The sequence below is a fragment of the Piliocolobus tephrosceles genome, chromosome 21 (genome assembly GCF_002776525.5).
Source record: "Piliocolobus tephrosceles isolate RC106 chromosome 21, ASM277652v3, whole genome shotgun sequence".
Classification (NCBI taxonomy): Eukaryota; Metazoa; Chordata; class Mammalia; order Primates; family Cercopithecidae; genus Piliocolobus; species Piliocolobus tephrosceles.
This window is the reverse complement of record NC_045454.1, coordinates 16,213,088-16,236,726: the sequence shown is the minus strand read 5'-3', so window position 1 is coordinate 16,236,726 and position 23,639 is coordinate 16,213,088. Positions and strand designations below refer to the sequence as shown.

At 53.9% G+C, this 23,639-nt stretch overlaps 3 protein-coding genes across 9 annotated transcripts in view; 1 reads left to right on the top strand and 2 right to left on the bottom strand.

Annotated features, from left to right (window-relative positions):
• The window catches only part of BCKDHA (branched chain keto acid dehydrogenase E1 subunit alpha), a 31,057-nt gene extending 23,822 nt beyond the window's left edge, over nt 1-7,235 (top strand). Inside the window, exons 5-9 of one of the 2 annotated variants that reach the window (XM_023229499.3) lie at nt 1,463-1,624; nt 4,394-4,600; nt 4,853-4,994; nt 5,222-5,393; nt 6,668-7,235. In XM_023229499.3, the coding sequence (XP_023085267.2) occupies nt 1,463-1,624; nt 4,394-4,600; nt 4,853-4,994; nt 5,222-5,393; nt 6,668-6,838 (854 nt within the window). In that variant the 3' untranslated portion in view covers nt 6,839-7,235. The remainder of the gene's footprint in view (nt 1-1,462; nt 1,625-4,393; nt 4,601-4,852; nt 4,995-5,221; nt 5,394-6,667) is intronic. The other variant, XM_023229500.3, reaches the window with a different exon arrangement.
• Nucleotides 7,236-7,578: 343 nt separating this feature from the next.
• On the bottom strand, nt 7,579-9,802 carry B3GNT8 (UDP-GlcNAc:betaGal beta-1,3-N-acetylglucosaminyltransferase 8). The gene is made up of 2 exons (XM_023229501.2): nt 9,516-9,802; nt 7,579-9,042 (listed from the first exon to the last, which is right to left on the bottom strand). Exon 2 carries the CDS (start codon nt 9,009-9,011, stop codon nt 7,818-7,820), a length of 1,194 nt encoding a protein of 397 aa, XP_023085269.1. The 5' UTR covers nt 9,012-9,042; nt 9,516-9,802; the 3' UTR covers nt 7,579-7,817.
• Nucleotides 9,803-13,553: 3,751 nt separating this feature from the next.
• DMAC2 (distal membrane arm assembly complex 2) lies at nt 13,554-22,403 on the bottom strand. 6 transcript variants are annotated; one of them, XM_023229513.1, is made up of 6 exons: nt 22,336-22,403; nt 20,684-20,877; nt 17,894-17,974; nt 15,319-15,455; nt 15,054-15,216; nt 13,554-14,639 (listed from the first exon to the last, which is right to left on the bottom strand). In XM_023229513.1, exons 1-6 carry the CDS (start codon nt 22,351-22,353, stop codon nt 14,462-14,464), a joined length of 771 nt encoding a protein of 256 aa, XP_023085281.1. In that variant the 5' UTR covers nt 22,354-22,403; the 3' UTR covers nt 13,554-14,461. The 6 variants fall into 6 exon arrangements, with proteins under 6 accessions (XP_023085281.1, XP_023085282.1, XP_023085286.1 ...); XM_023229514.1 differs by lacking the exon at nt 17,894-17,974; XM_023229518.2 differs by lacking the exon at nt 15,054-15,216 and having other exon boundaries at nt 14,337-14,639; nt 17,931-17,974.
• Between the last annotated feature and the right edge of the window lie 1,236 nt (nt 22,404-23,639).

The following is a 23,639-nucleotide window of genomic DNA, read 5'->3' as shown; positions in this document are numbered from 1 at the left end:
GGCTGAGGCACAAGAATTGCTTGAACTAGAAGGCGGAGGTTGCAGTGAGCTCAGGTTGCACCAGTGCACTCCAGCCTGGGTGGCCGAGCCAGACTCTGTCTCAAAAAAAAAAAAAAAAGTAACTGCTGTGTGTAATGTGATCACCATTAAATTTGTATCTAAAGCCTGGGTTCTGCAGTAAAGAAAGGGTTTGGAAAGCACTGTACTAGAGAGCTCCCTCTGAATACTGTTCCTGGTCTGAGGGCTTGCAGCATTGATCCACAGTGCTGCCCCTAAGGTGTGGATGTGAAGATTGTCCCACTATCCAGGTGGGGCAAAGAGCTTGTCCGAGGGCAATCACAAACCGCCTCTGTCTTCTAACTCAGGAGGAAGGGCTGCCTTCACCTGGAGCGGTTCCCTTTGATGGGAAGGTGGGTGTTCACTAGAGGTTTTGTTTGAAGAAAGGGTTTTACTGCCATACGTGGGTTAGAGTACTTCTTCTGTAGTCCAGAAGTTGTAAATTAGTGGTCTATGCTGTTATTTGGTTCATAATGATGATGTTTTTCTTTTTTTTTTTTCGAGACAGGGTCTTGCTTTGTAGCCCAGATTGGAGTGCAGTGGCACAATCTCAGCTGCCTGTAGCCTTGAACTTCTGGACTGAAGCAGTCCTCTGTCTCAGCCTCCCAAGTAGCTGGAACCACAGGCGCACATCACCATGCCTGGCTAATGTTTTGATTTTTTTTTTTTTTTTTTTTTTGTAGAAGCAAGGACTCACTATGTTGCCCAGGCTGGTCTCCAACCCCTGGGCTCAAGTGATCCTTCAACGTCAGTCTCCCAAAGTGCTGGGATTACAGGCATGAGCCACCATGCCTGGCCATAGTGATGATTTATGGTTAGAATATTTCTTAAAGGTAATTGAATTAGTTGAAAGCACTTAAAGACCAGACAGTGTCTCACTAAGAGGAAGAAAGAAAAAGGCTAGATTTCTGCTTTCTTTTGAAAAATCAGATTGGCCTTGCTCGGCAGTCAGTCAGTCAGTCTGAACATCAGTCTCCCTCTTAAAAACAAGCCTGGGCCGGGCGCGGTGGCTCAAGCCTGTAATCCCAGCACTTTGGGAGGCCGAGACGGGCGGATCACGAGGTCAGGAGATCGAGACCATCCAGGCTAACACGGTGAAACCCTGTCTCTACTAAAAATACAAAAACTAGCTGGGCGAGGTGGCGGGCGCCTGTAGTCTCAGCTACTCGGGAGGCTGAGGCAGAAGAATGGCGTAAACCCGGGAGGCGGAGCTTGCAGTGAGCTGAGATCCGGCCACTGCACTCCAGTCCGGGCGACAGAGCGAGACTCCGCCTCAAAAAAAAAAAGAAAAAAAAACAAGCCTGAGCTTTCCTGTCTGTCTACCGGCATGCTGCGGGTCACCCACAGGGCCGATCTGACCCTCTGCACTGCCCACTCAGCTAACCATTGCCTCCTCCCCTCCTAGGTGTGCTGATGTATCGCGACTACCCCCTGGAACTATTCATGGCCCAGTGCTATGGCAACATCAGTGACTTGGGCAAGGGGCGCCAGATGCCTGTCCACTACGGCTGCAAGGAACGCCACTTTGTCACTATCTCCTCTCCACTGGCCACACAGATCCCTCAGGGTGAGGATGCATGCCCTGGACCTTGCACACATGCAGACCAGTGTCACACCCCTGTCCAGACCTTAGCTCTCTTGCCTCCCTTCTGGGTGGAATTCTTGCCTCCCTTCTGGGTGGAGCACACCACCAGAGCCCTGGTCTGTGCTCCAGACTTCTTTCTATTTTTTTCTTTTTTGAGACGGAGTCTTGCTCTGTTGCCCAGGCTAGAGTGCAGTGGTGCGATTGCAGCTCACTGCAGCCTTCTTCTCCCGGGTTCAAGCAATTCTCCTGTCTTAGCCTCCCAAGTAGCTGAGACTATAGGTGTGCACCACCACGCCCAGCTAAATTTTATATTTTTAATAGAGATGGAGTTTCACCATGTTGGCTGGGCTGGTCTCAAACACCCGCCTCAGCTAGTGCTAGGATTACATGCATGATTCACTGTGCCCAGCCCTTTTTTTGTTTTTTTTTTGTCTGAGACAGGGTTTCACTCTCATCAGCCAGGTTGGAGTGCAAGGTGTGATCTTGGCTCACTGTAACCTCCACCTCCCAGGCTCAAGTGATTCTCCTGCCTTAACCTCCTGAGTAGCTGGGATTATAGGCATATGCCACTGCACCTGGCTAATTTTTTGTATTTTTTGTAGAGATAAGGTTTCACCGTGTTGGCCAGGCTGGTCTTGAACCTGAGCTCACGTGACCTGCCTGCCTTGGCCTGTCAAAGGGCTGGGATTACAGATGTGAGCCACTGCACCCAGCCTGTGTTCCAGACTTGGAATGCACCTCTTGTCTGGGACCCTTCAGAAGAGGGCTCTGTTGCTATCCCCACCCCATTCAGGGGCCTGAAGCCTGTGCGACCACACTCTGGATTTCCCAACCACATGCCCACTGCATTTGTCTGCTCACAAACACAGCCAACAAGTGCACCAGGTTCCACTGTGCCAGTGCTTCACATTCATCGTCTAATAGGACCCTCACTGTGGCCATGGGGACAGAGGTTATTATTTGCTCTTGTTCCTGTTTTCAAGAGCAGGAGGCCCATGTTTTGTGTGTGTGAGAGACAGAGCAAGCGAGTGGGAAAAAAAAGTGCAGGAAGCCTGGCCAACATGGCAAAGCCCTGTCCCTACTAAACATACACAAATTAGCTTGGTGTGATCCTAGCTACCTGGGAGGCTGAAGCAGGAGGATTGCTTGAACCTGGGTGGCAGAGGTTGCAGTGAGCTGAGATTGTGCCATTGCACTCTAGCCAAAGTGACATCCTGTCTCAAAAAAAAGGAAATTGAAGTCAAAGAGGGAAGTCACTCGCTAACGGTCATAGAGCACAGAGGGAGAGGAGCAGGGATTCAAGTCATGGACTGTGTACCTCCAGAGCCTGGGTTCTTGGCCCTGACCTTTGTCTGCCTCAGTCCTTACAGTCAAGCAAGCTTCCCCAAAGCTCATTGTAGGTGCCCTGAAGCCCCTTCCCTTATAAGAGGCTTGTTTGGGAGCAAACCCACCGGGTGCCAGGCCTGCACCCTCATAGCGTGCAAGGAATCGGAGCCCCTTCCTGCCCTCTGGGGCCTGTAGCCTGATCTAGGTTGGTCTGGGCTCTGGCTTCTTTGCCCTAGGGCAGCTGAGATGCATGAGTTTGTGTTTCTCCAGGCCTCAGCACTGTGCCTGGCACAGTAGAAGGCTCCACACCCCTTAGCTCATAGTGTTCTTCTGTTGGGAAACAAGAAGCCGTTTGAGCCTCTGAGGTGGAATGTGGGCAGGGAGCTTTCTCAGACGAGGGGGCATTTGAACTAAAGGTAATAGGGTTTCCACAAGGCTGGGACCTGCCCCTAACCTTCCCTCTGGGTCCCTGCTAAGTCAATTCAAATGTAAGAAGTTCCTGCCGTGTGCCGATGCCACTCCAAGTACAGGGAACAAAAGCAACGCAAACAGCCTTCCTGGTGCTGCCATCGTGGTGGGGAAGATGGACAGTAACAAAGATGGAGAGGGAATGCCTGGAGTATATGAGGGTGGGGGTCCTCTAGGGAGCAGCCAAGCCAGTGGGGCGTGGTACAGTGTGGGAGTAGCTGGGGGCCGTCACTAGAGTGACACTGAAGTATGGACCAGAGGAAGTGAGGGAGGGAGCTGTGTGGTGTCTTGAGGCAGGTGTGAGCCTGGTGTGTCTGAGGAGCAGGGAGGAGCCCAGAGGGGCAGGTGTGGAGTGAGCGGGTATGGGGTGAGCAGGTGTGGGGTGGTTGGAGATAAAGTCCAGAGGTGGTGGGAGGGGTGCAGATGGTGCAGGTTGGATGGGGCCTCAAGGCCTTTGCCTTTTGCAGGGATGTTGACTTTTACTTATACTGGGACAGGAGCCGTGGGTGGGGAGGAGTCTGCTCCTCCTTGGCCTGGCTCACCTCTTCATGGAATCTGCGGGCCTCCCTGTGGGTAACAGATTGGGCAGTGTGTGAAGAGCTAGTAAGGAGGCTGCTCGGTAACTTGGGCTTGACCAGGGTGGTGCTGAGGAGGAGGTGAGAGGGGTCAGGTTCTGAAGGTGGAACAGATGTGGGGAATGCTGGGAAGTTTGGCTTGGAGATGATGCTGGAGTCTTCAGCCTGAGCAGTTGGAAGGGTGGAGCTGCTCTCAGCTGAGCGGGAGGAGACCTGGATGGGCAGATGCTGGGGGCATCAGGAGCTCAGGTGTTTTCTTTCCCCTTGAAGCCTGGCGACCGCGGGCCTGAGCCTCAGAGCCCTGGGTTGTGTGAGCGTGAATGAGTGTGAGTGCGTGTGTGTAAGTCTTCGCCCCTGCTCACCACCCTCTCATCCCCTGCAGCGGTGGGGGCAGCCTACGCAGCCAAGCGGGCCAATGCCAACAGGGTCGTCATCTGTTACTTCGGTGAGGGGGCGGCCAGCGAGGGGGACGCCCACGCCGGCTTCAACTTCGCGGCCACACTTGAGTGCCCCATCATCTTCTTCTGCCGGAACAATGGCTACGCCATCTCCACGCCCACCTCCGAGCAGTATCGCGGCGATGGCATCGGTATGGGCTCTACTGGCTGCTCCCCACCCCGCCGGGATCATCTCCTTCCCTCCCCTATCCCCCCACCTTCCTGCCACCCCTGCCCTCCTTCCTGGTCCTTCCGTGTCGTGTCTGGCACTTGGTCAGCCACAGAAGTCGAGGTCCTGAGCGCTCAGCCTTGCTCTCTCTGTCCTCTCCCTGCTCGTCCCCTTGGCCTCGTGCATGTTCCTCATCTCAGCCCTGGCCTGACCCGCCTTCTCTGTGTCCCCACAGCGGCACGAGGCCCCGGGTATGGCATCATGTCAATCCGCGTGGATGGTAATGATGTGTTTGCTGTGTACAATGCCACAAAGGAGGCCCGACGGCGGGCTGTGGCAGAGAACCAGCCCTTCCTCATTGAGGCCATGACCTACAGGTACCCGCTGCTCCCCCATCAGCACCCCCACAGCGCTGACAGCCACTGTAGCATCTTCCTCATATCGATCACTGTCTCCAAAACATGGCCTTATCACCTGATGTTGCATTTCCCCCTTGCCTTTATTCCGTTTCCACTCCTCCTTCCCTAGTCCATCCCCCATCCTCCCTCCTGACCCCCACTCCAGGGAGCCCCACACTGACCTGGGGCCCTTTGCCCCTATGCAGGATCGGGCACCACAGCACCAGTGACGACAGTTCGGCGTACCGCTCAGTGGACGAGGTCAATTACTGGGACAAGCAGGACCACCCCATCTCCCGGCTGCGGCACTACCTACTAAGCCAAGGCTGGTGGGATGAGGAGCAGGAGAAGGCCTGGAGGAAGCAGTCCCGCAAGAAGGTGAGGGCACCCCGCCCGGGAGGGTGTGCTGGGGGCTGCTGTGGCCTGCAGAGCTTGGGAAGGATTTGCGGGACACCAAACTGGGAGGCTCAGGGATAACCCCAGTGATGTCTCAGATGTGGCCTGTGGAGCCAGGCTGCTGGGGCCACGTGTGTCCTAGCTCTGTGTCCTTGGCACGTTGCCCTCCACTTCCTTGTCTTTGAAGGGGGATGCTGGTGGTGCCCATTTCAGAAACTGTTTTGAGGCTGGGCATGGTAGCTCACGCCTGTAATCCCAGCACTTTGGGAGGCTAAGGTGGCAGATCACTTGAAGTCAGGAGCTAGAGAACAGCCTGGCCAACATGGTCAAACCCTGTCTCTACTAAAAATACAAAAATTAGGGCTGGGCGTGGTGGCTCATGCGTGTAATCTCAGCACTTTGGGAGGCCAAGGCGGACAGATAACTTGAGGCCAGGAGTTTGAGACCAGCCTGGCCAAGATGGTGAAACCTCATCTCTAATAAAAATACAAAAATGAGCCGGGCATGGTGGCGGGTGCCTGTAATCCCAGCTACTCGAGAGGCCGAGGCAGGAGAATTGCTTGAACCTGGGAGGCAGAGGTTGCAGTTAGCTGAGATCGTACCATTGTACTCCAACCTGGGCAACAACAGTGAGACTCCATCTCAAAAAAAAAAAAAAAAAAATTAGCCAGGCGTGGTGATGCACGCCTGTAGTCCCAGCTACTTGGGAACGTGAAGCAGGAGAATCGCTTGAACCCGGGAGGCGGAACTTGCAGTGATCCGAGATGGCGCCACTGCATTCCAGCCTGGGCAACAGAGTGAAACTATCTCTTGAAAAAAAAAAAAGAAGCTGGTTTGAGGAGTAGGTGGCGAACCGTGTGCAGTGTACGTGCCCTGCCCAGAGTCAGTGTGCCACCCTCCCTGGCTGGTCATTAGGAGCCAGGAGCCTTGCAACCCAGTGGTGAGGGCAGCACCCAGCATAGGGCAACACTGTGCATCCTGTCCCTGCCCTTCTCTGTGCCTCAGTTTCTTCATTGCTCAGCTGCCTACCTCTTAGGGCTGCTGAAAGCCTTAAATGAATCCACACACTTGCATAGCGCCTGATCCCTGCTGAGATTTGGGGTGTTTCGTTACACCTCTGCTAGGATGATCATTTCCATTGTCCAGGTGGGAACACAAAGGCTTGGAGTGGTTAACTCCTTGCCGAGGCACCGCAGGAGGAGGCAGGGCCCTGCATGGGAGGCCAGCTGCCTGCCCACTGCCCCATGTCCCCACAGGTGATGGAGGCCTTTGAGCAGGCCGAGCGGAAGCCCAAACCCAACCCCAACCTGCTCTTCTCAGACGTGTATCAGGAGATGCCCGCCCAGCTCCGCAAGCAGCAGGAGTCCCTGGCCCGTCACCTGCAGACCTACGGGGAGCACTACCCACTGGAGCACTTTGATAAGTGAGGCCTGCTCAGTCCACCCCCACCCGCCTTCAGCTACCCCGAGAGGTAGCCCCACTCTAAGGGGAGCAGGGGGACCTGGCAGCACACTACCCTCTTCCCCAGTCAGCTCCCTCTAAAACACTCGGTGGCCAGGGTGGCTGCCGCTCTTCACCCCTGCTCCTCCAGGCTGTTACATTGTCGGGGGACAGTATCTGCAGCAGTTGCTGGGGCTCTGTCAGCCCCCTTTTCACTTGTTGTTACAGTGCCTTCTCCCAGGGGCTGGGTGAGGGGGTGTACAGGACTAGAAGCCCCTCTGGGCATGGGGTGGACACGGCAGGTCAGCCTGTGGAACTTGCACAGGTGCGAGTGGCCAGCAGAGGTCATGAATAAACTGCGTCTCTGCGCCTGGCTCTCTACCACCTCTGGTCTCTGTTTCCTGGAGTTTGGGGGTGATTTGAGGCCACCCCCAGCTTCTCTACCTTAGATAAATAAGGTCAAAGCCCTTGAGATACCTACTTCCCCCGGAAGCTTTCGCAAGCTGGAAGGTTAGCTCCAGCAGACAGGATGGGGGTGGGCTGGTCCTCCAGAGATGGTCTCCTGCTCTCTCACAGAATGGGGCAAGCCTGCTGTCCAGCAGAGTGACGGGGAGCCCAGCAGAGGCTGCCCAGCAAGGGTGCAGGGGAGCATCCAGGATGGCCAGGGTGTGGCCAAGCCCTGCTCCCCACCACTCCAGGGCCCCACAGATGAAAAAACAACCCCAGGCCTCAGAGTGGGGAGTGCATGTTTTTCAAAAACAAAAAGTAGGCAAAAACAGCCCACCACCCCATCTTGCCTGCCCAGGCCCCTGGCTGGGGAGGCCAAGGAGTGGCTTAAGTTGTCCAGCTTCTAGGCCCTCCTCCCTCCCATCAAGACCTGGAAGGAGGGGCTGAGCCAGGGGCAAGCCCCAGAGGCCCAGGCCAGGGCCCGGGCCAGGTCAGCACCTCCGCCCTCCCCACCGAGAGTCAGCACTGGAGCCTTGGGTCTTGCAGTTGTTTCCAGAGCCGAATGCTGGCCTGAGGGCCCAGGGGCCGTACTAGCAGCAGGTTGCGGAAAGCGCAGTGGTCCGCAGTGCGGTCTGCTGGCCAGGCTGTGAGGAAGCCTGGGTGGGCCTGGGGCACCAGGCCCAAGGCTCGGATGCAAAGGCCAGTATAGACGTCCTCAATGGGGAAGGGTGCCACACGGGCTGCTGCCCGCAGCAGCCAGGGTGCCAGGCGCCCGGCAATGACGTAGCCACCCCCGCTTGCATAGGCTGGGTAGCCACCTTCGAAGAAGGACTCAGGCACGTAAAAGGGTCCTCCTGGCTTCCGGAGAGGCATGGCCTGTGTAAAGACCTCACCCAGGTAGAGGTTTCGGGCCGAGGCAGGTGGCAGGGCCCGCAGATGAGCCAGCAGGGCAGGGGTGTACACAAAGGCATCATCCTGGGCTCGCAGGACAAAACTCACAGCGGGGCAGTGGTGGCCCAGCCAGGCCAGCAGCAACAGGTCTTTGAGCGTCTGGTTGAATGGGACGTCGAGGAAGTCCCAGAGCAGCAGGTCACTGTAGCGACGGCTCTCCCAGGCCACTAGTGAGTCTAGGTCAGGCCCCGCCTCACCCACTGGAGACCCTAGCAGGAAGAGCAGCCGGATCCCTGGAGCTGGACTGCCCCACGTCTCCCTCACGGCCTGTCGTTCTGCAAAGCGCCCTGGTTCTGACTTGACGGCCAACAGCAGGTAGGGGACATCAGTATCCGAGCAGCTGGAGACTTGGCCGCCACCACCTCCAGGCAGCCACTGTGGGAAGCTCCGGCAGGCTGCTGACAGCAGGAAGCGGCGGAGGTCCTTGGGGTAGGAGGTGAAGTCAGGGATCTCGGCGGCGGCGGCGGCCCCCCAAGCCTGGCAGCCCCCCGTTTCAGTGCTGTTCCCACTGGGTAGGGAACCCAGCCGCCACTGCTGCTGGTTCCAGTAAGCGAAGGGCAGTGGGCCAGTCTGGCCCAGGCGGGCGGAGAGGTTGGCAGGTAGGGTGGGCTCAGGGTTGGCTGGCGTGGGGCCTGGCGGGGTGCCCCGAGGGCTGGGGTAGGCCTTGCTGAGCCGGGACTCGGATGTCCACTCGATGTACACTTTGAGGCCCAGGAGTGTGAGCAGTGCTGACAGGCAGAGAAGGCACTTGGGGCAGCGCATGGCCTGGCCCGGGGAAGGGGCGGCCGCGGAGCTACAAGGGAGCCACAGGGGAGCCACGGAGGCCGTTGGGGTGTGGGGATGGGCCTCCAGAGAGGGCCCAGCCAGGCCCCAGGCAGACAGCTTCACCATCTCCCATAGTCCCTGCCAACCCCCATAACAGCTTCTCTCAGTCCCAGATCCTAAGCAGCTCCCCTGACCCAGGGACCCCGTTGGTCCTTACTCCTAGACCTACGAATCCCCCATTCCAATCCCATTCCAGCACCCTGTTCTTCCCACTCCGTCCAAATGCTTCCACCTTCCTAAGAGCCCAAGGGTCTACCTCTTCCCGGTCTCCATCCAGGACAAGGGACACTGCTGTCTATCTCCTCCCTCTCCCTCCATTTATCACCCTCGCCGGGAAATCAGGAGCACGATTCCTAGCTCCCTGGGGTTAGAAACCCAGCCTGCCTCCCGCAACATCCCCACCCCAGGGACAGGGGAACCAGGGATCCCACGCCTTTTTACCTCTGGGTCTGGCTCCCACCAGCTCCGGGTGCTGGCCTCAGGTCAGGCCTCCCTCAGCTCCCTCTGATCTGCCTGCCCCAGCCCCTGCGTTGTCGACTGGCCAGGCCCAGCCCTGCCCAGCCAGTCCAGAGGGGCGGGGAGGGGAGCGGAGCGGGAGCGGGGAGGGCCCCAGGGGCCGGGGCGGGGCTGAGGCAGGAGGGAGGGAGGGAGGGAGGGAGGGAGGAGGGCAGGAGGCCGACCTGAGAGATGGAGCTCTGGCGTGTTAGGGCTGGTTTCTGGTAAGACAGCTGGGAAGGGTGCAGGGGGCAGCCACAGAAACAAGATGGGGGTGTTGCGAGGCCTAGGAGGGGAGAACCAGGGCCTGGGGAGGGAGGGGGTACCAGGGAGGGTGAGACTGAGGGCTGGCCTTGGCTGGGGAGTGTCAGAGTGACCAGGGTGAGGCAGGGTCCCACTGAGGCAGAGATGGGGAGGCTGAGAGGCTGGCATCCGGCTGCGCCCATGGCCAGGAGGCGGCAGTGAATGTGCTGAGTGGGAAGGGATCGGCGGGCCTGCCAGAGAGAGAGGTTTGTTGTAGCTGCCCGGTCAGGGTGAGGTGGGGGGAAGGGGGCTGGTGAGGAGGAGGAGAGACACAGACATTGTGGAGAGGGAAGGGACGGCCAGGGAGCGGAGAGAGGAGAACTGGGGTGAGACAGGCGATGGAGAGAGCTGAGGGGGGGAGAGAGAGAAGACAGGAAAGTGGGAAGGTGGCCGGGAGGGAGAGGGGGAGGGAAATGGAGATCCAAGAAAGATAAGGGGTTGCGGAAGCCCTGTGGGGTGCTCACGGGGGAAAGAGAGGTTGAGAGAGGCAGGTGGAGGGCAGAGGGGAGGGACTCAGGCTTCTGAGGCAGACCCCGGGGAGTGGCGGAGAGGGAGCCAAGGGGAAGAACAGGAGAGGAAAAGACTGGAGCTTCAAGGGCAATAGAGGGTGACAGGGTGGGGCGCACAGCGAACCCCGGGAGCTAAGCTGACCTCCTGTACCTCCTCCATCCTAAGCTGACCCCTGTACCTCCTCCACCCGGGCTGCCTGCCCAGCAGGGTGGGAATCCCTCCCGACCCCCAGCCTCCAGCCCTGGAGCCTGCCTCGCCCTGGGCCCCGCCCCTCCCCCAGGGGCACCGTGACTCTGGGAACACTCACATCCAGCTCCCTGGCGCAGGAGAGGGTGCCTGCCTGTGTGTGCGTCCCTGCCCTCCAGAGGTCCCTGCTGTTGGTACTGCATCAGCTCTCTGAAGACCTCCCAAGACATGGGGTGGGACTAAGGGGCTCCCACTAAGCCTGGGCTGACCCCTTCACTCCACCCTGGTTTTGGGTAGGCCTGGCCCCATCACGGCAGGAACCCAGTCTGTCCGCAGCAGCAGTTCATCTGTCCAGCCCTGACTTCCTCCCCGCAGATTTGAATAATGGAGCCTGTGGGAACAGCTGGAGGAAGAGAGTGGGGAGGAAGTGGTGAATATTAATGGAATAATAGCTGGAGTGGGAAATGACAGCTAGGGGCTGGGGGCAGGAGCCCGCGCACCTCCCGAGAGAGTCTGTAAGTTCACTCTACCCTGGGGCTGGGAGAGAGGGACTCCAGGCCCCCTGAGCTCATCTAGCTTCTGGGGGCAGGGGGTGCTGCTCTTCCTGGAAGCATTAGGAAGCTTCGGAGGGTGCCTTTCTTTTTGCCTTTGCCATGTGCCTCAGTCTGGGTCCAATCAGGAGAGAGAAACCACACAGGAATGGGAATAGGGAAAGTTCAATATACAGAATGATTAACTCTACCATGGGATTGGCCAGTAAGGGGTGCCTTCTTGGGGAACATGGTTGGAGGGTGGACATGCTGGTGGAACATGATCATTCCAATCCAACACTTCCATCTCCCCAAGCCTTGGGACTCCCCTCATCCATCTTACGCTAGGGCAGTTCTGGTCTCTCTGCCTCATTAACTTTAGGCCACTGTTGGATCCAAGTTCCGGTTAGGTACCCAAGCAAGCTATTAGAACCAGGTCCAGCTGCACAAGGTAACCCATGAAATCCAGAAGCTCTAGAAAGCGCACTCATGCCAGTAAATTTGGCCTGAGCTAGCGTTACATCCACGCTCATTGGTGTCACATCCTTAAAATACACTTCTGCATGCATTCCCCAAGTTTCTGACTCTGTATATTTGTGAAGCCTTGTCATTCTCATCGTGTAAAAGCTGGCACCTGTCCACCTGGAGCAAGCTGATTTGACTCCTAGGTATTAATGAGTCTCGAGGCAGCAAGGAGCACTTGTGGTGAGTCTTAAGAAGAATGGGGTGTATCTGTTATTTCTGTGTAAGAGCTGGCCATGAGAAAAAAAAAAACGGGTGGGACAGTGGTTCACCCCTATAATCCCAGTACTCTGGGAGGCCAAGAGGGGAGGATCACTTGAGCCCAGGAGTTTGAGACCAGCCTGGGCAACATAGTGAGATCTTATCTCTAATTAAGAAAAAAAAAAAAAAAAAAAGAATGGACAACCACTTTCAAGGTGTCTGCCCCTGGTGAGGTCATCACAAGGTTTCTTCTTTTTTTTTTTTTTTGAGACAGAGTCTGACTCTGTCCTCCAGGCTGGAGTGCAGTTGTGTGATCTCCGCTCACTTCAAGCTCTGCCTCCCAGATTCACACCATTCTCCTGCCTCAGCCTCCCGAGTGGCTGGGACTACAGGCGCCTGCCACCACACCCGGCTAATTTTTTTGTATTTTTAGAAGAGATGGGATTTCATCATGTTAGCCAGGATGGTCTTGATCTCCTGACCTCATGATCTGCCCGCCTCGGCCTCTCAAAGTGCTGGGATTATAGGCGTGAGCCACCGCGCCCGGCCTGTTTTTTTTTTTTTTTGAGATAGAGTCTTGCACTGTTGCCCAGGCTGGTGTGCAGTGGTGCGATCTCAGCTCACTGCAACCTCTCTGCCTCCTGGGTTTAAGCAATCCTCCTACTCGGGAGGGTTCAGCCTCCCAAGTAACTAGGATTACAGGTGCCCGCCACCATGCCCAGCTAATTTTTTTGTATTTTTAGTAGAGATGGGGTTTTACCATGTTGGCCAGGCTGGTTTTGAACTTCTGACCTCATGATCCACCTTCCTTGGCCTCCTGAAGGGCTGGGATTACAGGTGTGAGCCCCTGCGCCGGCCACATCACAGGGTTTCTAAGCACAGGAAAGCTGGTAGGTTCCTCAGACACTGATAAGTCACTCGCTTGAAGTGACTTGGGGGTTCAAGATTGCCTGTTTACTCTGGGTCCAATTAGATGACCCCATTCCAAAGAAGTAAAAACTTTTGGGCCGGGCATGGTGGCTCGTACCTGTAATCCCAGCACTTTGGGAGGCTGAGGCAGGCGGATCACCTGAAGCCAGGAGTTTGAGAACAGCGTGGCCAACATGGCAAAATGCTGTCTCTACTAAAAATACAAAAATTGGCTTGGTATGGTGGTGCGCGCCTGTAATCCCAGCTACTTGGGAAGCTAAGGCAGGAGAATTGCTTGAAACCAGGAGGTGGAGGTTGCAGTGAGCCAAGAGATCGCACTACTGCACTCCAGCCTAGGCGACATAGCGAGACTCTGTCTCAAAAACAAAAAAACAAAAAACAACAAAAATCTGGGGGCTGTCATGGAAGCTGTCTAGTTCTCAGACTGTGACTTGAGCTGAGTTAGCAGACCCACGCTTGTCACTGTCTGTGGACACTCAGGGGCACTCTGGAGAATCCATCCAATACCCTGGTCTTTAGAATTGTCACAACTACCACAGCTGTTGAGCACAGCAGCCACAGGGGGTCCCAAGGCACGTGCCTCATCTCTGTCAACCACAGGCGCTTGTGGGATTATGATGCCACTGCATGCTGTGGGCCTCTGGCATCTGGTTTCCCATCAGCAAGAGCTCAGCACTGCACCCAAGCCCAAAGGCACAACCAAACCAATCCTGGAATCCTATCTTAATAGTCTATTCCTGGGACACTCCAGGTATCAACTCTGTATTCATCAAGATGTAGTCAGGAGAGAAAAACTACAGAGTAACTTGAACAGGGAAAGTTTAATACAGAGAATTACTGGCTTTAACAGTGAACTGGAATAATGAGGGCTTCACTGGTAAAATGCTTCTGAATTGACTGGAAATCCATCTGGGGTGCTGGGGAATGTTATTCCCAGAGAGGTACCTCAGTGGAGGTGCTGTGTCTCCTACACAACTTCTGGGGGCTGGAGGGTGCCAAGGGCAGCTGCTGACCGCCTGGTGCTTCAGGAGCTGGGTGCTGGGGAAGCCACATGCACTGTGGGGTCCAGAGGCGGAAGCACAACCAACAGGAACCAGGAAGCAGGTGCCTTTCCTCCTGTAATGCCTGTTTGGTGCCCTCTACTGACAAAGCTTATCCCCTTTCTAAAGAAACGCAGACCAAAAAAGCTGAATTTGGAATATAAAGTCAATAAATCCATAACCAGCAATACCATGGGGCCTGGGGTGTGCTGGCCTTTAGTGAGTGGGGCAAAGGATGCTGCACATCCTGTAGTGAGCAGAGAGGCCTTGTACGGGGGAGAATCATCCCTATAAAGTGTCAGTAGCAGCTCCTGTGTCAGTCAGGGTCCCTGCAAGAAATGGCAGTGCACTCACATAAGGATAATTTGAGAAGAGTCTCTTGACAAGGTGAGTGTGGCTCTCTGCAGCTACTGACAGCCTGAGACTTCACCTCCCCAGGCGAAAAGGGGCATGGAAAGAGCTGTCTGAGAGGGTGACAGGAGCTGTGACTTTTAGCCAAGGGCAGCCAGGAATAAATACTGGGCCTTCATGCTCTGTCCCTGTGATTGGCCAGCACCATTCCCCCACCCCCACGTTGAGTGAAGACAAATGGAAGCCAGAAGTGTGGCGAGCTACCAGACATTCCATGCAGCCCGCTGAGAAGCCACTCGAGTGGGGACAGGGCTGAAGGCTAGGCAAGGGCAGGGCTGGCTGTGTCCTGAGGCTGCTCCTCCGGCCCCAACTTCAGGCCCTCGGCCCAGTCGACCCCCACAACCTTGCAATTGGGTAGCATCTCCTCCACCAAGATCTGAGTGAGGCCTGGGTTGGACACAGCGGGGAGGTCCGAGATGTCCAGCCTGCGGAGGTTCCTGAAAAGGGGGGAGAAGGACAGGAAGCCAGTGTAAGGACAGTGTGTGTGTGTATAGGGAGGTACTCGCCCCGAATTTCAACCTTAGCTTCCTAAAATAAAATCTTTATAGCTATCCAGGCACATGAAGCCCAGTGTGTTAACTGCAAATATGCAACTCTAGCTCCTGCTGTTCTGCAGCAGCATCGGTATCATAGAGTTTTGACTAAAACAAAAAGGAAGAAAAACCAGGAGTCATTTAATTCTTCCAGAGACTCACTGTGACTGCTCATCTACCACAAATACTCTAGGTTTGTGATGGAGGCAGGGGGATATGAGAACTGCCCAACACTGCTCCTCCCCACTTCCTCTCCTGCATCTGTGTGAGGTGGGAGAGGTGCCTGCGTACGGGGCCCAGCCTGAGCTGAGGTCTCACTGGAGGTGGTGGAGGCAGGCAAGGCCCCGTTCAGAGACGCGAGGACAACCGGCCAGCGAGAGCTCCTGCAACGAGTCGGCCAGTGGGTAGAGGCGGCTGAGACACCAGTCGTCCACGTGGGGGCAGCGCTGCAGCGACAAGGACTGGAGCTCCTTCAGGAGGACTGTGGTAGGGAGAGGGCAGGATGGCACCAGGGGCCTTTCTGGAGCCCATCACCAAAGGGAAAACGTAGAGGCCTGTCCCATCTCCACCCCACTGCACTCACGGAGGTTGTCCAGGCCCTCGTAGTTGATTTCACAGTCACTGGCATCCACAGCTTCGACAGGCACTTCCCGGAAATTCCAGAACTCTGGAGAGAAATGGCCATACTTATCTGGCCTGATCCACTCCTTGTCTCGAAACCTGGAAACGGGACAGGGAGTGTCATAGGGCAGCCGAACCTGCCCCAGGCCTCCAGCCTCTTCGGAACCTTCCCCAGCCCTATATAATATGTATAGGTCACCTCTGACATAACTAACTCCATCTTAGAAAAAGACTCCATCTGGCTGTGCGCAGTGGCTCACGCCTATAATCCCAGCACTTTGGGAGGCCGAGGTGGGAGAATCACTTGAGTTCAGGAGTTTGAGACCAACCTGGGCAACATAGTGAGACCTCGTCTCCACAAAAAAATACAAAAATTAGCTGGGCTTGGGGGCTTGCACCTGTGGTCTCAGCTACTTGGGAGGCTGAGGTGGGAGGATTGCTTGAACCCAGGAGGTCGAGGCTGTAGTGAGTTGTGATCACGCCACGCCACTGTGCTCTAGCCTGGGAGATGCTGTCTCAAAAAAAAAAAAAAAAGGAATGTTTTGCCAATTTTACATACCTAGAAACTGAGGGTCAGCGAGATTACAGATAACATAATAGCAAAGAGGTAAATGCAAGAATCCTTGTAGATGGGCTAAAGTTAAGGGACATTTTCAAACATGTATACTGTTTCTAAGGAAGTTACCAGAGGAAGTGCTCAAACCAGATGGAGGGGTCGATGAAGTCTATGTGAACAGTCTTTTCCGAAAAAGAAAAAAAGCAAAGGAAAGAGAAAGGGAAGGAGAAAGGAGGCGGGGAAGGAGGAAAGAAAGAAAAACAGTATTGAGCACAGGCCAGGTGCTGCCGGTGGCTCACGCCTGTAATTCCCAGCACTCTGGGAGGCCGAGGTGGGTGGATCACTTGAGGTCAGGGGTTGGAGACCAGTCTGGCCAACACGGTGAAATCCTGTCTCTACCAAAAATACAAAAAATTAGCCAGGCATGGGGGTATGCGCCTATAATCCCAGGTACTTGGGAGGCTCAGGCAGGAGAATTGCTTGAACCCAGGAGGTTGCAGTGAGCCGAGATTGTGCCGTTGCACTCCAGCCTGGGCGACAAAGCAAAACGCTGTCTAAAAAAAAAAAAAAAAAAAAATATATATATATATATATATATATTGAGCACATATGCATTGCTAGGCCTCTTACATCGCAAAATCAGTCAATCTCTCACTCTCTCTGACAGGGTCTCACTGGGTAGCTGGGATTACAGGCATGCACCACCATGCCTGGGTAATTTTGTATTTTTGGTAGAGACGGGATTTCACTATGTTGCCAAGGCTGATCTTGAACTCCTGGCTCAAGTGCTGTACCTGCCTTGGCCTCTCAAAGTGCTTGGGACTATAGGCGTGAGCTACCACGCCCAGCCATTATTATTTTTATTTTGAGACGGTCTTGCTCTGTCGCCCATGATGGAGTGCAGTGGCGCGATCTTGGCTCACTGCAACCTCTACCTCCCGGCTTCTAAGGGATTCTCCTGCCTCAGTCTCCTAAGTAGCTGGGATTAGAGGCGTGCACCACCATGCCAAGCTAATTTTGTATTTTTAGTAGAGACAGGATTTCACCATGTTGGCTAGGTTGGTCTCGAACTCCTGACCTCAGATGATTCACCAGCCTTGGCCTCCCAAAGTGCTGGGATTACAGGTGTGAGCCACCGTGCCCTGCCTATTATTATTTTTTGTGACAAGGTCTCGCTCTATTGCCCAGGCTAGAGTTCAGTGGTGTGACTATAGCTCACTGTAGCCTCCTGGGCTGAAGCGATTCTCCTGCCTCGGCCTCCTGAGTAGTTGGGACCACAAGCATGTGCCACTGCACCTGGCTAATTTAAAATATTTTTTGTAGAGACAGGGTCTCACAAAGCTGCTGAGGCTGGTCTCAAACTCCTGGCCTCAAGTGATCTTCCTGTCTCAGTCTCCCGAAGTGCTGGGATTACAGACATGAGCCACTGTGCCCAGCTCCGTTCAGTCTTTTTTTTTTTTTTTTTTTTGATGACACTTTTGAGATGGAGTCTTGCCCTGTCCCCTAGGCTAGAGTGCAGTGGTGCAATCTCGGCTCACTGCAACCTCCGCCTCCTGGGTTCAAGCGATTCTCCTGCCTCAGCCTCCCCAGTAGCTGGGATTATAGGCGCCCGCCACCACACACCCAGCTAAGTTTTGTGTTTTTAGTAGAGATGGGGTTTTGCCATTTTGGCCAGGCTGCTCTTGAACTCCTGACCTCAGGTGATCCGCCCACCTTGGCCTCCCAAAGCGTTGGGATTATAGGCGTGAGCCACCACGCCTGGCCCCCATTCAGTCTTTATAGCAAAACTTGTAGGTTAGAAATGATCACCATCCCATTTTACACATGACAAAACTGAAGCTCAGGAACAAGTCCCAAGCCACAGAGCCAGAAGGCGGCAGAGACCAGGGGACTCTGAAGCCTGTGTGACTGCAGAACCTGGACGTTAGAGAGATACCCCACCACCTGCCCCCAGCCCGTTCTAACACCTTAGCGGTCATACTTGACTGCGCCTCCTTGCTTCAGGATGAAAAAGGCACCTGCACTGTATGGACCATGTTGCTCCTCCAGCCAGGTGAAGGATCTGCAGAAAAAACGGTAGCTAAGCAAGAGGCCTGGGGAGCACCACAGCCCTCACGATGCCCCAGTGCTGTTAAGAGGGGCAGAGTCCAGCAAACCAGGCATGCAGACAGACTGAGACAGGCTGAAAATATTTATTGCCCACCTACTAAGTGCTGGGCACTGGGGGCAACGTGGTGACTAAGGCAGATAACATCCTTGCCCAGTCTGGAGATTAGTGCAGTAATCCAAGCCATTATACAGGGAGAAACAGATAACAGCCCAGGAAATAACAGCAAATTGCAGAGAATGTCAATTCCACGACCAAATAAAGCAGAGAGGCTGACTGGGAGGGGTGGGGAGCAGAGGGGTGGGGACGGTGGAGGCTGAGTTTGGGCGTTAATTGGAGGAGGTGACATTTGAGCAGAGATTTGAGTGGTGAGAAGGAACAGAGTATAAAGGCTCAGAGACTCGAATTAGGATGGCTGAATAAATAAGAAATAGGGATGTCGCCGGGCGCAGTGGCTCACACCTGTAACCCCAGCACTTTGGGAGGCCGAGGCGGGAGGATCACGAGGTCGGGAGATCAAGACCACGGTGAAACCCCGTCTCTACTAAAAATACAAAAAAAATTAGCCAGGCGCGGTGGCGGGCACCTGTAGTCCCAGCTATTCAGGAGGCTGAGGCAGGAGAATGGCGTGAACATGGGAGGCAGAGCTTGCAGTGAGCCGAGATTGTGCCACTGCACTCCAGCCTGGGCAACAGAGCGAGACTCAGTCTCAAAAAAACAAAAAAAAAAAAAAAAAAAAGAAAAAGAAGAAGAACAAAAAAGAAATTGGGATGTCATGCTGACAGGGGGCCAGTGGAGTCCTGGTCAGGGGGTCTCAAAGCTCAGTAGGGGCTATGTTTTAGGCCTTGGAGATTGGTTCTCATTTGAAGGTTTTGAGCTGGTGATGGTAAGATTCCTTGAGCTGCTTTGTAGATTATATAAAAGTATGGGATAGGCTAGGTGTTGTGGCCCACACCTATAATCCCAGCACTTTGGGAGGCTGAGGCAGGTGGATCATCTGAGGTCAGGAGCTCGAGACCAGTCTGGCCAACATGGTGAAACCCCAGCTCTACTAAAAATAGAAAAATTAGGCATGGTGGCGTGTGACTGTAATCCCACCTACTTGGGAGGCTGAGGCGGGAGAATTGCTTGAACCCGGGAGGCAAAGGTTGCAGTAAGCCATGATCACACGACTGCACTCTAGCATGGGAGACACAGCGAGACTCCGTCTCAAACAAAACAAATTTTGGCCAGGCATGGTGGCTCATGCCTGTAATCCCAGCACTTTGGGAGGCCAAGGCAGGCTGATCACCTGAGGTCAGGAGTTTGAGAGCAGCCTGGCCAATATGGCGAAAACCCGTCTCTACTAAAAATACAAAAGTCAGCCGGGCCTGGTGGCAGGTGCCTGTAATCCCAGCTACTCGGAAGGCTGAGGCAGGAGAACTGCTTCAACCCGGGAGGCAGAGGTTGCAGTGAGCTTAGATTGTGCCACTGCACCCCAGCCTGGGAGACAGAGCAAGACTCCGTCTCGGAGGGGGGGGGAAAAAAAAAAAAAGAATGGCCGGGCGCGGTGGCTCAAGCCTGTAATCCTAGCACTTTGGGAGGCCAAGACGGGCAGATCACGAGGTCAGGAGATCGAGACCATCCTGGCTAACATGGTGAAACCCCGTCTCTACTAAAAAAAAACACACACAAAAAACTAGCCGGGCGAGGTGGCGGGCGCCTGTAGTCCCAGCTACTCGGGAGGCTGAGGCAGGAGAATGGCGTAAACCCGGGAGGTGGAGCTTGCAGTGAGCTGAGCTCTGGCCACTGCACTCCAGCCTGGGTGACAAAAAAAGAAAAAGTCACCAAGAAAAAAAAAAAAAAAAAAAAAAAAAAAATAGGAACAAAAAACCAGTTATTGAATGATTCAATTATAAAACAAAGGGACTTGGATCAGGTTATGAATGGTGAAGGCAGTGAGAACTGGTCAAATTAGAGATATTCTAGTATTTTATTGATGGTCTGGATGTGGAGGGCAGGGAAGCAAAGAGAGGAATTAGGGATGACTCCTTAGAATTTGGCCTGAACAGGCCGAGCACGGTGGCTCAGGCCTGTAATCCCAGCACTTTGGGAGGCCAAGGCAAGCAGATCACAAGGTCAGGAGATCGAAACCAGCCTGGCTAACATGGTGAAACACCACCTCTACTAAAAATACAAAAAATTAGATGGGCGTGGTGGCGGGCACCTGTAGTCCTGGCTACTCGGGAGGCTGAGGCAGGAGAATGGTGTGAACCCGGCAGGCGGAGCTTGCAGTGAGCTGAAATCGCACCTAGGTGACAGAGTGAGACTCCGTCTCAAAAAAAAAAAAAAAAAAAGGAATTTGGCCTGAACAACTGGGTGGGCAGCACTAGCGTTTACTGGGATGGGAAGGCTTGGGAGTGAGCAGATGTTTTTTGGGGAGAAATCAGGGTTTGGTTTTAGCCATGTTATGTTTGAGATGCCAGTTAGACTCTGAGTAGAGCTGGTGGGTGGCAAGCTGCCTATGTGAGCTGGAGTCCTTGAGAAGGGTACAGGTTGGAGATGGAGCTGCAAGAGACAAGGCTGGCACTGGAAGCCACAGTGCTGCCTGGGAATGGCAAGGACAGGACCTGGGCTCTGGTGGGCCAGGGTCTCCACAGGGTCTTGCAGGCCAGGGATTCTCACCGATTTTTCATATGCACCTTGGACATCTCTCTTTGGAGCAAGTAACCCCTCAGAGCCTCCACATCGTAGAAATGGTTGGTTAGGAACTGGAGCATCGTCCTTTCCTTCTTCTGATTGCCCTCTGGGACCACTGCCCCACCCAGGCGATGGATGCCCCTGGTCCCGTTCCACATGGGGGCCACCAGGCGCAGGGACTGGGGAGGGGGAGAGGAAAGGAGCTGAGCCTGGAGCCTCCTGGGAGACACAGAGCTGGATCCCCCAGTTCTTGCTCCATGAACCTCAATCCCTCTGCTTCCCAACTCGCCTTAAGTTCTTCCTTCGAAACTTCAAAATTGTCTGAGATTCCAAAAATTTCCCCATGTTTTTTCCAAGTTCCTCCTCCCCTTAGTCAACCCTAAATTCTCTCTTTGACTAGCCATATACTGTTGATTTTCCTAAATTCTTCCTCTAACTTTCCCCCAAACCCTTATCACTCAAAACCTGCATTCTTTGGCCTCTTAATTTCCCACAGATTTGCCCCTTAATTACCCAATTCTTCTCCTGGGGTTTTCCCAAATGACTTCTTTCCCCAAAATATAATCTTAAAAACGTATCTCCAAACCTCATGGAGAGGGCGCTCTGAGCAATCCCTAAACCCAACCAAGCTTGTCCAATCCGCCGCCTGCATGCAGCCCAACACAAACATGCAAACTTTCTTAAAACATTGGGAGGATTTTTTTGTGTGATTTTTTTTTTGACTCATCAGTTATGGTTGGTGTATTTTATGTGTGGCCCAAGACAATTCTTCTTCGAACAACGTGGCCCAGGGAAGCCAAAAGATTGGACACCCCTGAACCGAGAAGGGTAAAAAAAGCATGAGCTTTGAAGAGGAGAGTAAGAAAGTGGAGGGGTGTGGCCACAGGGAAGAAGCCCCCAAACGCTTCAATTTTGATTTCAAGGTCTCCTCTTAATCTACCCGTTTCTCTTTGCTTTAACCAAAAAAAATTTTTTTTTCAAATTCTCTCCATAATTTTACCCACACCCTTATTTTCCTTAAAAATTTAAAGCTGCCAACTTCTTTAATTTTCCCTAAATTCATTCCTTGATTTTACCCAATTCTTTCTAAATCCTCTGAGAGAATATCTCAAATTCTCCTCTTAATTTCACCCATATCATGCCCTTGGAACCCCCAAATTGACCTCTTGGTTCCCCCGCCCATCATGCTTTTAAGTTTTCTGTAAAAATTAGGCAATTTCCCACGAACTTTTCTTACATTTATCCTTCGGTCTCCTAGGACCAAATCCCACATCCTTAAACAATCAATCCCTTTCAAGCCCTCTTATCCTACAGGCCCCACCCTTGCCTGTCCATTAGCTCCTTGTGTCATCCCTCCCTCTGATTGGTTAGTCGCGTCGCTCTTCGGAAGTCACTCCCTCATCCCCACTGGATACTCTCAGCCAAGTCCGTGCGTCGCTAAAGCGTCTCCTCCGCCTGCGACCCCCACAGATCCTTCCTGGCCCCCAGTAGCCACAGGTTTGCACTCCCATTACGGGGCTTGCCAGTCTTAGCCGCTGCCTCACAGCAGTTTGCTCTCGTGGCCGCCAACAGAGTCTTGAATGCGGAGGCTGCAGAGCGGACTTCAAATTTAGGGCTCTAGAACTCCGGTCACTTACCAGCCAGGGAGCCGCCATCTTGCTAAGATTACGTAACCGGAAGGGGTCGGTCTTATCCCACTAGCCTGAGCCAGGGCGAACTTATACTCCTGTGGCCACGCCCCGCGTTTTCTAACCGTCCTCTTAAAGGTGCACGCACTTTTTACTCTCCTAGGGTTTAGGGATTGCTCACAGCACCCTCTCCCCAGCTTCAAAACCAGACACAGGTCGGGCGCGTTGACTCACGCACCTGTGAGCCCAGCACTTTGTGGAGGCTGAGGCGAGAGCATCGCTTGAAGCCAGAAGTTCAAGACCAGCCTGGGCAACATAGAGGAGACCTTATCTCCACAAAAAAATATGGAAACAAAAAATAAAATATTAGCCGTGCATGCCTGTGGTCCCAGCTACTTACGAGGCTGAGGTGGGAGGATGCTTGAGCCAGGGAGGTCGAAGTTGCAGTGGGCTGTGATTGCGCCACTGCACTCCAGCCTGGGCGATACAGCAGACGCTGTCTCTGAAAACAAAAAGTTGAAAAACAAAACAAAACAAAAAACCAGGACTCCACAATCTTTCCCTAGGAGAAGATGGGGTGTCCTTCCCGGCAGAGTCTCTTTCTTTCCTGACTGCAATTGCAGTCTCCCTGAGCTTTCTTGTTCTTCCAGTTTCCTCTCACTACCTCTTTAAAACAGGGAATGAGGGGGCCGAAAAGCTGACCACGTCATTTTTTTAAATTAGGGTCAGGTAAGAGAAAGAGTGGGTGAAGAGGTTAGACTTCAAGGTTAGAGACTGAGGTGAGATCTCAAGACCAGTTCGGAGTTCAAAGCTAGATAGCAGCATGAAGAGCCATTGTGAAGTCTTGTGGATAGCAGTATTCATTCATTCATTCCAAGAATATTTACTGAGCACTTACCACATGATGGCAGGCACTGTTCTAGGTGCCCAGATTACCATAGTGAGCAGGACAGACCCAGTCCCTCTCTCAGGGAGTCAACATTCTGGGCTGGGACAGCATGGATATGGGAGAGGATGGATAAGAAACAAAGGAATCAGCAAGGTAATTTTGATAATAAGCGGATAAAAAAAAGTGACTGGGGCGTAGGGCCATCAGCAAAGGCCTCTCTGAAGAGGTGACATTGAAGTGGAAGTGAATGATAAGGAAAGAGCCATTCAAAGATCTAAGGGAAAAGAGCTGCAGGGAGAGGTAGCCTCTAGAGCAGAGAGGCCTTGAGGTGAGAACCAGCTTGTAGACAGAGATAGGAGACTGGGTTAAGAGATGGGCAGGGGCTGACGGTGCAGGCCTGGTAGGGTTTTATTCTATTCACAGT